The 14154-nt window shown below is 37.7% G+C and overlaps 1 protein-coding gene across 1 annotated transcript; it reads right to left on the reverse strand.

Moving 5' to 3' along the window:
- Positions 1 to 1526: 1526 nt before the first annotated feature.
- ftr63 (finTRIM family, member 63) lies at positions 1527 to 5074 on the reverse strand. Its single transcript, XM_081378682.1, has 6 exons — positions 4429 to 5074; positions 3317 to 3412; positions 2972 to 3205; positions 2718 to 2877; positions 2468 to 2512; positions 1527 to 2218 (listed from the first exon to the last, which is right to left on the reverse strand). The coding sequence occupies exons 1-6, from the start codon at positions 4996 to 4998 to the stop codon at positions 2076 to 2078; spliced, it is 1248 nt and encodes a 415-aa protein (XP_081234808.1). The 5' UTR covers positions 4999 to 5074; the 3' UTR covers positions 1527 to 2075.
- Positions 5075 to 14154: the final 9080 nt, after the last annotated feature.

Raw genomic sequence — 14154 nt, forward strand, 5'->3', positions numbered from 1 at the left:
ACAACCAGAGTATTTAAACTTCATTGTTAAACAGATGACTTCCTAATAGTTACCCTTAACTGAACCAAATTTCAAAGAATCATTTTTTTCAACACAAAATATTGTAATATTGGTAACACTTACCATAACATTAGTTAACTACATTAGCTAACATAAACATGAACATTTAGCTACTAATACATTATTAAAATCAAAAATTTTATCTGTAGCCCCTAAAGGGACATGGTGATGGGAGGAAAAATGATAAACTTTTCCCTGAGAAACTTTTTTTCTTCCATTTCATTTTTTTTTCCTTCACCATGTCCCTTTAGGGGCTCCGTAGCTAACTAAAAATAAACACTTGTATTTTTATTAACTAAAAGTAAATTCATCTCTCTTATAATAAAGCTGTAAAGTTAAGAAACTGCATAGATAAGTGAAGATTTTCCATCTTGGATTGACGCTATGGTGAACGCCATCAGCATGACCGGTACCTGAAGCATGTGTGTAGACATGACAATTTCATTGGCCGACGACAGTCCACAACATCATCACCAGAGTGCCTGTGGGTGTCTGTGATGTACGCCATCAGCTTTCTTATCTTCAGGAACCATTTGTTTATGCTATTGCGTGTTGAAGGCGATTGTTATGGAGAAGCTCTCAAACAAGTTTTTCAGGAAGTGTGTGCCTCTGTGTCCCAGGTTTTGAGGAGACACACAACCTGTGCGTTATGTGTCTGGGTGAGGAGCACACTCGGGCACATTTTTGAATCGGCATGCATCTCGCGGTGATCACTGATCGGTTCTGCGCAGATTTTGCTCATCTCAAAGGAAAATGTTCCAAAGGGAACCACCCTGGTGGCTAGTTCCTAGAACTAAGTTCCTAAAACTACCCGGTGTGAAAGTCTCTCATGTCAGCACATCACAGGCCTGCTTTACAATCCGCATCAGCTTCCTGTTCAGCTGCGCAATGATTTTAAAACTTTTAATCTAACATACAAAACTGTACATGGAACAGCCCCTTAAACACACACCTTCTCATTCTCGTCATTCTTCTGATTCTTTTGCTCTTCAGCTGCCACTTTGTAGATTAAAATATTTGAGTGAGAGCATTTTCTATCGCTGCACGCAGGTTATGGAATGCACTTCCTCTTGTTAGAAATGCTCCCACATTAGCCAGTTTCAAGAAGTAGCTAAAAAAAATTAAAAAACGCTTACATAGATTAATATGATAAGTACTGTATTGTATTGATTAGTTAAAATGTTTATTTTTTATTTATTTTTATTTGGTGTTTCTTTGTAGTGTATCATTTCTGAAATTCTGTATTTTACTTGTTTTATTTGCCACTGTTTGTAGCGCTTTGGGTACTAGAAAAGCGCACCATAAATAAAATGTATTATTATTGTTAGGTCAAATGGCAAATTTGCTTCATACAGACGGTTCACTCATGGACTGGATGGTTAACAGTGGTTTATCACTAAGTAAAACACTTTATAATACAGAACATACAGAATTGCTATGGAAGTAAATACCAAGTCGTTATTATTCACATTAACCAAACTTTATTTGCACTTCAGTAACTTTAATAAGTAAAATATTGTTTGTACCCATACACAAAAGAAATATATTTCAAATATATTTCTTTTGTGTATGGGAATATAAAGACAACTGGATTAACCCCAAATTCCAAAAAAAAAGAAAACACCATTTATATAGGCTACAAATAATTAAAATATTGTTTTAATAAACTGCCCCACTACCAAATCTTTCGATACATAATTACAGATAAAAAAAATGATATCATTTAATTAATATTTAAAAAATCATAAAGAATCAAGAAATGGTAAATAGCCTACATTTCCTCTAACATACACATAATGGTGGAGAGATTGCAGAATTCCAAAGAATAATGGGGTTATATCGAGAATATTTGTAGGATATAATGGGAAAAAAATGATTTGTATATTCAGACACAAATCATATGTCACAAATCATAATTGATCAGCATAAGAAATTACGTTAGTCTTGGTGAGCAGGAGTCAGATGATCTGGGCCATTACCTTGGTGCTGTGGAGAGTCTGGCCTGTGACTCACGGTTAAGGGAAGTTCCAATACTTTGAATTCGGCAGGATAGGTCTTGGTTGTGACTCTGGTATTGTTAAGGATCTCTGCTTTAACTCTGGCGTTTGGAAGGGCATGGACAGTGATCTTGGCTTTGGGTTGGGTCTGGGTGGTGGCACTGTAAAGGAAAGCAAATATATTAATGTCAAACTGCAGTAATAAAAGCTTTGAAAACAAACCACTGGCATATTTCATTAGTTATTAGCTTGAAATAGTGACAATGAGGAAAACAAACAGATACTCCTAACTGATAGAGTTTATGTACCAGCTGGTTTAGAAAATTGTGCATCTATTTTAATGCAAGGATTTGAATAATCACTTGATACAAAAGTATAATGGGCGAATCAAAGATTTTATTAAGACTTACATTTAATGCTCTCCTCAGAAGTGGAAATGATCTCAATGTGTGGCACTATGGAAACCAACAGCATTTAAAGTATTATTTTTATGTAAACAGAAAACTGATAAAGCTCACAAATAAAGTAATGTTCAAAATACTAGGTTCATTAGATGCTTCACAAAAGTGCTGCAGTAGGAAACACCAATTTTAGATTCCTTTTGCAAATATTGTTTGTTATACGATGCATTTCTAATTTCGAATATCTCCATTATTGTACCTCCATCAGATGTCTTTTTTATCTCTTCTTTGCAGAAATCCTCAAGCTTCTTTTTTAGCAGAAGGACAGATTTTCCCACATCCTCATATAAGAGGTGAGAACTGGCATTGATTTTGGGCACAACAGTAGTTTTAGGAGGAACAGAGCAAGCCTCGACACTCTACAGAAAGCCATACAAAAACAAACAACATTAAACTGTAGACAGATAAAGAGACAAATAGCGATTGTCCTATGTTTTTCTAAGGCTCAGTTACCAGCAGGAAATGGATGTGATCGTCTGTGTGTGAAAGCTGCTCCAGCTCAGTGTTTCTCCTCCTCAGGTCATCGATCTCTTGCTCCAGTTGTTTCAAGAGTCCTTGAGCTCGACTCACAGCAGCATTTTCCTGATCTCTGATCAGCTGTGTCACCTCAGAGCGGCTTCTCTCAATGGAGCGGATCAGTTCAGTAAAGTTCCTCTCACTGTCCTCCACTGCTGTCTGTGCAGAGCGCTGTCAGGACACATTACACAGTGAGCTTCAGTGAGACTGGAAGTGAACTGAGATCCTCACTAATTGGAGGAGAGTTTGAAACCATACTTTTCTACCGGTAGCCAAACTCACCTTATAGGTCTTCACAACCTCTCTCAGCTCTTGTAGATCTTTCTCTCTCTGCCAGATTCTCTGATGGAAGTTTCTTAGTGTTTGTTCCAGATGTTTCTGGTGACAAAGAAACGACAGTAAAGCTAAGAAATGTTCTTCTGAATGAAATATATATATATATAAACGAAAAGCATTTCTTTCTTTTAACCACTCAATAGGAAGATACGCTGGTCTGTGTCTGTGGTTGCACAGTATTGACTTTTGTGAATGATGGTTGTGAAGGAATTTTTTATTATTCTTGCAGGAATAATATTTTTATGCTTTTGAGATCTAAATGGACTAGATGGCTGTCTGCATTTATTTTTAACCTCTAACTATAACTATAACTATAACTATAACTATACATAACACATTTAACTCGGCAACAAGCAGAGCTAATCAAAAGTCTAATTTGCTTTTGCCCAGTAGGGGGGAGTTTGCTGAATTGTATCATATCGAACACTTTATTTTAGAGAAAATGTATGTAATTGTATAATGTTCCCTTTGCCTGTGCACCTATTCTTTATAAACTGTTGTGATCTCTTGGTCTCTGTGGTTTACTTTGAGAAACTCCAGTCGTGACTTAAAGTATATTCATTTTGTCTGGTGGTTACTGCCAAGCAGCAGGTTATTGGAACCCTAGAGATTCTGAATTCCCAAGTAATAGTGCGACAACACATCATCTGAAAACCTGAGGATAATTTTGAGTGGGAAAACCTGAGGATAATTTTTAAGACTTGCCAATCTCAGGTGGCTGAGGCAGAGAGGCTTAACCCTGGAGAAAAAATCAATAAAAAGTAATAATTTAATAACTCATCCTGAAAGCAAAAAAATAATGACTCGACTAATGTAAAAATAAAGGATATTAAGTTATGCGAGATTATTAGTTCATAGATTTATTTATCCCTAATATTAAACAATCATGTTTTTTGTGCATACTATTCATGCATGAGCCATTTCATCACGTCATCACTAGCACCCTGACTCAAAGCTTTAGTTCACCCTCCTCTGTTTCGTTACTGTCCCTTCTTGGTGCACAAATATTAAGACTGAAGCAACAAAAAACAATTATATATTCCAAGACAGTAATTTACCTGTTTCTCTGTCCTCTCTGCTGTAGCTGTTACAGTGTCATGGTTTTTGTGCTCATCCATTGTACACAGGTAACAAATGCTGCGCTGGTCAGTGCGGCAGAAGATTTCCAGTTGTTTACCATGTTGAGGACAGATCATCTGCTGGAGTCGTCCAGTGGCATCGATCACTTTGTGTGGATTTCCTGAGCGAAATTCTTCATGACGTTCAAAATGAGTTTGACAGTAAGATTCCAGACACACCAGACAGGACTTGACAGCTTTGAGTTTTCTTCCAGAGCAGACGTCACACTCCAAATCTCCAGATCCAGTAGCTTGCAGATTAGTCGTCTTCAGTTTCTCAACCATTTTAGCAAACACCACATTCTTACTTAAGGCAGGTCTTGGAGTGAAGGTCTGTCTGCACTGAGGGCAGCTGTAAACTCTCTTCTGATCATCCTGATTCCAGCAGCCGGTTATACAGATCATGCAGTAACTGTGTCCACAAGGAATGGTCACTGGATTCTTCAGTAGATCCAGACACACTGGGCAGATGAACTCGTCCTGTCCCACTGAAATACTGGCTTCTGCCATTTCACTGCATATGATCTCAGACAGAGAGACTCAAACAACAGCTCAACACTAACTTACACTGCAGGTTCTTTTAGCTGAAGGGTTGAAATAGTTTCCGCATTCTGTATAGACAGATCAGACTTATCATGAAAAATGTGGGTGTAGGGTTTCAGGGAACTGGAAAATTAAATTGTTTTGTATATTAAAAGTGAAACTGTGATACTGCAGAGCTAGAGGCTAACAGTAAAGGTCCTAAACACTGCTTTCAAACCATAAAGACTCCACACCTGCAAAAGTTGGCCAGTGATTTTACATGCCCTTGTGAGAAATATTTAGTAGACGCAAGCGATTTTATACCCAATGGCCTATCAAGAAAAGTGTATAGGTTATTATATTTCATAACAGACTTTCAAGTGTCATGTTGTGACATGTCTTTTCTGATTAAAATCAGAACCAATGGTGACTGATTTGCAGTTTTTTTTCTTTTATTATCATGTCTGTTTATCAAAGCAGTGTGAATCGGATCGTGCTTACTTCAGTCTGAATCATTCGGAAAGTTCCCACGCAGACTGAATTGTTTGCAGTGGAATTTTCATTTAGTAACTGGGTATTTGAACTATCTTTTCTTGAAGATCTGGTACCCCATTTGTGGAGGGTCACTTTGATCAATTCGACCAATTCTCACAAAAAAAAGTGAAAAAACAACAACAACAACAACTCTATTGCACCTTGTCAGAGACTAAAACATAAAATATGAGAAATTATATATATATTTCTTAAAAATAGACATATAATAATTGTCCCAGGTGTGTCCCGGGCTTTACCTTTCATAAGTTCTCATATTTTAGTCTTTGACAAACTACAATAAAGCTTTTCTGTTTTTTTTTTAACGGGTTGACTTTTGACCCCGACACAGTCACCAAAATTGTACATCCTTTCCAAAACTTTGTGTCAACTTTGCATGCATTCATTGCCCTAAATGAGAAAAGGTCACACAATTTAAAGAAAAAAAATAAATAGTAACCAGCAGTTAAGCAGTTTAAAGCCATTTGAATAGAAGGGTTAATAACACAGACAGCAAAAAAAGAGCGCTGGAAGAAGTGAATATTTAATCACTTAAAACCAAACCAAACAAAGACCATTCTAAAACTAAAAATGGCCTACAAATCACATTTTTTTTCAGAATTTCACATTTTTTACAGTATCATTCAGTACCATAATTCTGTGTCATGTAGATAGGCTAAGTCTTTAAAGGTTGCAAATGTGTCAATGAATAGTATGTAATGAGATCAGACTGCAAAGTAAAAGTATGAGAATTAAAGATGAGAAATAAGTGACAATGATTAATCAGAAATCATACTATAGTGATCTCTGCTGGCAAACATGGGACATGACACTTGAATGGGTTTTATTATACATCAGCTGGATTGCTGCTTTCTTTTTATTAAAGGGACAATAAGTAACTTTTTAGGTATTTTATTATCTAAAATCAATATTTTTATTCATAAATATGTCCTCAATGGTGTCCAAATACCTCTGCCAATGATCTGACTTATCCTCGTAAACGAAGAATTTATTATCTTTATATACATGGGACGGGTAGGTCCACGGAGGCTTCCATGTAGTTCCGCCATCTTGAAAAACTATAATAGCAGAGAGGGACAAAAAGTACTAGGCCAACGCGTTTCCACAACGCGTTTTCGTTCAGAGCCCGCGTCAAGTGACTGAAACCAGCAGAAACGGAGCAGAGCAGTGAGAGGCGCTTTTGTCACTGCCCCGGCAAGTTTAAAAGGCTGCGCTGCACGGTTAAGTCAAAGGATAACGAGTCCTCTTAGTCGAAAAACTCCACAATAAGACCGTAAAAGGAAACGTGATCGGAGATTACAAAAACAAGGGTTATTAGCTATAATGTCGGGATAGCTAATGCAGGAGAAAGCTTTCAAAAGAGACGCTGAAGTTGCCTGCTTTCTTCTCGACAGGTAGGGGAGAGTGGGGTAAGATGAGACAGTTTTTACTTATGTGGATCTCAAGGCAAGGGAAATTGAGACAGAAGTACAATGAGGACATCCACTGTTAATTTGGGATGTTGCCTATAAACTGAAAATTAAAAAATGCACCTATGACAAAGAGCCTTGAAAATATGACCTCAGAAAAAAAAGTGTTCATGTGACTCAACTTGCCCCAGACTAGGGGTAAGTTGATCCCAGTCAGTGGGTAAATTGAACCATCTGGGGGTAAATTGACCATCCTATCTTTCACTTTTTTATGCAAGCATAATAATAAAAAAAAACTTGCCTCTTTAAAATAATAATTTAATAACACACTTACCTTTCTAAACAATGTTAACCCTCTGGGGTCTGAGGTGTTTTTGGGGCCCTTGGGATGTTTTGAAATGCCCTGACATTTGTGCTTTTTTCAGTTGCTTATACACATATTAATGGCAAAGGTGTAAATGCACTATTTAGCACAAAACAGGGCTACCATAATATGTGAGTAACATGTATGTACATGTTTGTATTTTTGAGAGAATAATGTTTATGCGTGGTAAAAAAAAAAAAAAAATCTTCTCCCCAAATGTGTCACTAATATAAAGCACAATACAAATAATTTAAAGAGAAGGCTTATATTGAGCTTTTAAGATTTAGTTTACATCTACCTCGTAAATATATGTTTTGCTATTTTATTAAAAAGATTACAATTACAACAACAATTACAATTTCAACAATATCTCTTTCTTTGTAAAAAATAAATTATAGGCCTACATTTTACTATATGTATTTATTTATTTGAATATAGCCTACATTGGAACAAATACTATAGTAACATCTTAGTTGATGACTTTATTTTTGACAAAAAAATAATTAAATACTGTGCGTATATGAGCAGAAATTCAGAAATTGCTAAACAAAAGCTTATTTGATGTGGCAGTAGTCTATTTTAAAAAACTTTTATAATCCAATAATATAATTTATAATCCAAAACTAGTCAACAAAATATTGTCTTTCATATTTCGGCCGAATGTATCGTTTTTATGAAATATTAGGGCATATAAATGTTAATTGCAGTTCAATATGTTGCTTATACAAAGACATTTTATTTCAACACAATTTAGTCGATTTTCTCCATTTCAAAAAGGTTGAACCACTGGTTCAATTTACCCCACATCATCTGGCTCACTTTGCCCCATAGCCACCATTTTGGTAAAAACGGCCTAGCTTAGCAATTCAGGATAACCTTTAGCTTAATAATTTACATAGTTTTAAATGTTGACAAATCACCAATATTTACCATACACAACTTTAGACCTAGATCAATTTGCTTTGACAAAACGGCTAATATACCTAAAATAAGAAATTTTACTTTAACAAGCAAAAAAGGTGTTTTTGTGGAAAAGACAACTTTCCTCTTGTCCCATGTGCTTCTCCTCTTCACAGCAATATATAAATGATGGAGTCCTTCAAAATGTATGGTCCCATGACACCAAATGTGCATAGTTGCCTAGAAACAGGGGGTGGGTCAACTTACCCACTGGCTCATTTTACCCCACTCTCCCCTAAGTCAAGGTTAAGGTCTTAATTACAGGCTTTTTGTTTTTTTATTAGCCTATATAGACCAGCGTTTCCCAGCGGGAAACTGTGTAAAAAAAAAATAAAAAATCTTTACCATCAATCTCGGATCGTCGGAAGTCTCTAATAACAACAAATAATGCGCACAAATTTATAATACAAATGCAAATCATAAGTTTTTGGCGTTGAATTGCGGAGGTTGCGCTTGCATGTGATTTTATTCCCGTGCCTCATTCCCAGTGCGTCCACATAAAGCTGCCTATTTTTCATTGATGCGCTTACAGTCAAATACACACGAATTGTCACAACGTCCGTCTTGCCGCGTATTCACATCGGTTGTGCTGCTGTCAACGCAACGCGTGCAATTAATATTTTTCAATTTAACACGTTAAAAATATTTAACGCAATTAAAGCAGCATTTTTTTCTGTCATCCTTTGGCTAGCGTTATTATATAATCACGTTCTTCTTCATGCAAATGCTTCTAACCATGCAAGCGAGAAAATACAAAAGAGAATGCGCTGTCCTGTGATGCTGACACGACGCGCGCCAGACTCGACTTCTCTTTCGAGCTTTCGCTTTGAGTATCCTCATGAGAGCAGTCTTAAATTAAATAAAGTCTTAAATGAACGTTAAGAGTTGTGAGAAAATGGGACGCTTGTGGGATCCACATGTGACAGTGCAGCAGTGACATCAGAATCAAATAACACTTCATTCATAAAAAGATGCCATTAAACAATTATTTGAAATATACTGTCTTTATGATGTTTCTACATTAATTTGGAGATTTACTGTGAAATTATTAGGCTACATAAAATATAGTAAAAACAAGCTATCTTGTGCAATTATAACAAAATTATATATTATATAAAATTAAAAATGTTTAATTCATTCATTCATTTGTAACATGCATGAACGAAGAAAAAAAAAAGGAACAGGAAGAAGAAAATCTTATGGTAGCCTACCTGTCATTTATTTGTGCACATCAAAAATAATAAAAAAAAAAACAAAACCAGCACATTTCAAAGTATAGTATCAAAGTAGTATCGTGACAACACTAGTGTAGGGTGCCACACATTTTTTTTAAATTTCAAAGGGTGCCTTGACTGAAAAAAGGTTGGGAAACACTGATATAGACAGTAGAACATAGTTAAAAGTTAAACAGGCTCTTTGATGAATAGCAGCTATTGAGTAAAGTAGAGATGGTCCTATAAACAAGGTTGTAAGTTTTGTTTGTTCAAAACTGTAACATTCGTTTGTTCGTTGTGTCAAGTTGTAGTTTGTTTGAAATAACAAACCAGTTCACCAGAAGGAAAACTCGACAAGGTGCTATTAGAAGACATCCTGTCAAAGCTTTTTGGTACATATCGCTTACCGTAGATGCAACGCGCATTTGAAAACGCGAGGCGCTGGAGAGCAAAATTAGTTTGATTGCAAAATACAAATTCACCACTAGATGGGAGTAATTCTTACTTACTGCCCCTTTAAAGTGTCATTTGTGTCTATTCACTTTCAAAAGCCTGTGGAAAGCTGGTCCTTCAGAAAACTTATCAAAATTAAAACAAAAGATAACAAATGATAAAATCAATACTAAATTAGTACTTAGAGATTTGCTACTTAAATTTATATTTAACTATATTTACATTATAATAAAGTGTGCAGTGTCTCCATCTAAAGGTCAGAAGTAGGCAATACTGTGATTGTCACAGGATAAGGAGGATAAAGACGGATGAAGACTGGATACAAATATAAACGCGATGAAAACAAACAAAAAGGTAGATAGGTATAACAGTGTGCATAACTAGCATACACAAACAACAACCGACAACCAAAGACTGAAAACAGAGGAACTAAATACACATATGATGAAATAAATACGAACGATTTTGATTGTGTGATGATTTGATGAGTGTGTGCAGGTGTGAGCCAGGAGGGATTATGGGAAATGTATTTTGCTGTGGTGACTGAGGATTGTGACAGTCCTCCCCCCCTCCCTGAAGGCGAGACCTTACGGTGGAGGAATGGTGACAGGCCGATGATGAGACCCCGGTGGCGATGGTATCCGTCCAAAGGCACAGACCCAGAGCCAACAGCCCACGGTGGAGTCAAGGGAGGGAGGAGACAAGGTGGAGTAGAGGCTGATGTCAACTGGGGTTATGACCGACGGAGGCGGAGCCGATGGATCCCAGGGCGCAGGTTGAGAAGAGCGACATCACTGGCACAGTAGGCCTAGGCAATGCCGATGCCGCGGTGACGATCGTCTGAGGAGGAGCCAGACTGCCCGAGGACTGAGATGATGGTGGTGTTATGGAGGACCGAGCCATACCTGAAGGGAAGGAGGAGCCTGCTGCAGCCGTAGGGGTGGAGGAACGGCGCATAGCGGAAGATCCACAAGTCCGTGGCAGAGGTGGTGTGACGACTGACCAAGGGGGAGCCGGTGGGACGAGGGAACCCGGTGTAGTCGAAAGGCCGATGGTGTCTGGTGGAGCCAAAGGTGGTAGGAGCCAAGGTGGAGCCGACAGGTCGACAGGCCGAGATGGAGCGAGACGATCTGACGCAGGAAGTGGAGCCACTGGATCTATCCGCTCAGGTGCTGATGGTGGCTGTAGGATCTGAGGCTCGACGTGAGTGTTTGGCTTAGCAGGAGATGGCGAAGGGCTGACAACCTCCAGCAGAGGCGGGGCTGGAGCGTTGATAGCGTCCCTCCAGTAGCATCAGCCCAGATGTTTTTGGGAGGTCTACGGGGTGATGGTAATTCACCCCGATCCAGAAGAGTGACTTCAAGGCGGCAGAATTGTCCAGTAAAGGTAAAAAGTCCTGGCTCTCACAAGTCAAAACAGAAAATCGTGCTGCATATTCCATTCCTGTCACGGACTGAGAAAAAAAAGAAAAGAAAAAAAAAAGGCCCTGTTTACACCTGTCACAGGATGCACACAAAAAGGGTAAGATCCATGTGCAGTAGTGATGTTACATATGACACTGAAGCTTCGATGCGCGTATCACATAAGCGACACAATTTGTAGTGAAGCCCCGTATCGAGGCGTGTATTGGTTTGCTAGAGTCACGTGATCGATGACAAACGAAGCCTCACTTTCTGTCCAGTAACGTGCGCGTTTCGCTTTGGGTGTCAGAAGGCTCGAACTTCAGATCGTATTTAACGAGTCATTAATGTTGCCTCAGTCGGTCTGGTTGATATTTACAATTATTGACATTTAATAACAGATGATCCTATCAGACAATGTCCTTATTCATTGTGTGTGTGTGTGTGTGTGTGTGTGTGTGTGTGTGTGTGTGTGTGTGTGTGTGTGTGTAGAAAGAAAGAGAGAGAGAGAGAGAGTGAGAGAGAGAGAGAGTGAGAGAGAGAGAGAGAGAGAGAGAGAGAGAGAGAGAGAGAGAGAGAGAGAGAGAGAGAGAGAGAGTAGGCCTACATTAAATCTTATTGAATCATATAAGCTAAAGCTACTATATTTTATTGTCACTCTTTAATGTGAAAATTAATTTATTTAATGAACAAATCAAAAACAAACATGTAAGGCTTTTATTTGTACACATAACATTGAAACTATGGAGTGTGTTGTGGTTGCTTCATCTGCCAGAGCTTCTAACACAGGCTTCTGGCTGCTTTATTTTAAATAAGCACCAGATGGCGCTGTTCTCGGCGCTGTTCTCGACACTCTTGAAGCTTTGAATCTTTTCCCGGAACAGTCAGGGGAAAGCCTCAGTGATTCATGAGGCTTCATTTCCCCATCCCTAATGTGCAGTTTAATGGGGTAATCCATAATCATAAACCAGCCAGACAAAGGGTCAAAATCCATACAAAGACAGTCCAAAAACAAGAAACAAAACAGGAATGGAACTCAGAAGTGCAGTCTGACATCAAACAAGGACTCCATGACAATGACTGAAACTGTATAAATAGACAGATACAAACAATGTGAGTGGGAACAGTGTGCAATGATCATTGATGAGTTCAGACAAAGGATTATGGGAAATGCAGTTCATGATGTGGTGGTGACGGTATTGGGAAGAGACCTCTAGTGGACACCCACAGTACACCAACCAGACACTGTGACAACACCTGAATTAAGATACATTTTGGTCGATCGGATCACAAGTGGACGACGCTAAATACTGGTGTAAACGGGGTCTAAAACATTTTGATCTTGTCCACTGTCGACCTCTTCCAGGCGAAAATGCATTCGACCGAATTGCTTTCGTAGTGGAAACATTTATGTGGTCGAATGCCTTCAAACAGCCACAAAAGACTACCTTGGCTACTCTCTGCCTACTGTCCTAAAGTGTAAACATTACGGGAAGTGCGCTAGTCAGACGGGATTTAAACTTTGTCAGCTGAAGACCCAAGTTTGGTTTGAAGACTCAAAACGTACAAGCACAATGTTCTCTCACCATTCCTGTTTTTTTTAATAAGTGTCTCAGTGTATAGTGAGACTCACATCGTTCAGCGAGGCCTTGCGGCTGTCAGAGCAGAAACAACTGCTGCTTTCCGGATGTTCAAATGTAAATTGCATAAGCTCATTTTGCCCATTAGATAAAAACCCATACCCGCCCATATAGACCCTATATGAGTGCAGATGGTGGTCAGATTAGAGTGCAGATTGTGGTTGAAGCTGTTTTATGTGCAAAGGGTGTTGAGATAAAAGGCGAAGAGCTGATCTAATCATGTATAGCTTGTGAAAAAAGTCATAGCCTACTGAATAATAAAAAAATAAAAAAACATCCTAAAGTTCCTGTTTAAGATATTAAAATATTTTAGTTAGGCAACTCTGAGGTTATATAGACACTGAGTTAATGTGACTCTTTCAGCCTACTAGCTTATTTATATTTTCCAGGAATAGATAACATCTCAAACAAATCATCAGTGGCCTACCATTTCACAAAAGACTGTATTTGTCACACATGTAAATAATGTCACAGTATTTGTTTGCATAATAAACGTTTTAACTCCATAATGAGTCATAAGTCATCTGGTTACAATATTTACACAGACAAAAAAAAAAAATATATTTTTTTGGGGATGGCCTTTATTGTTTGTCCTTTATTGCCAAAGGATTTTCTTTGTCAGTGACAAATAACAAAAACAGTAATATACAGTAAGTAATGACAAATGTTTCTCACATAAAGTTAACACACAGAAATACATATTTCTTATTTAATTTTTAAATTACAAATGTAAGACAGACCATACTTTAGACGCATAGAAAATTCAACAATAGCCTATACATCAATACTCAAATAAACTGTCTTTCACTCAAGAGAACACACGAGGAAACTACAGTATTTGTTTCCTCCGCAACCACCACTATCAGTGAGTTAAATATTATACTATGAAACACAGATAACAGGGCAAATACTTTGCGTATGAAACATGACCTTTAATATGGAAACTCAAATGTATTTTTCAGTTTTTAAATAGATATTTTCTTTTACACAGTTATTAGCAGATTAATTTATTTCTTCTTTCCACACAACTGCTGCGTGATTCTTCAGTGATTGGTGTTTAAATCAAGACAACAACACAAGGTTACAGTTTAAGTTCTGAGTTTATTATACTATTGAATATTAATGTGCTTTACTATGTTATAACATATAGTT

Source organism: Scardinius erythrophthalmus (assembly GCF_964197995.2).
Source record: "Scardinius erythrophthalmus genome assembly, chromosome: 11".
Lineage (NCBI taxonomy): Eukaryota > Metazoa > Chordata > Actinopteri > Cypriniformes > Leuciscidae > Scardinius > Scardinius erythrophthalmus.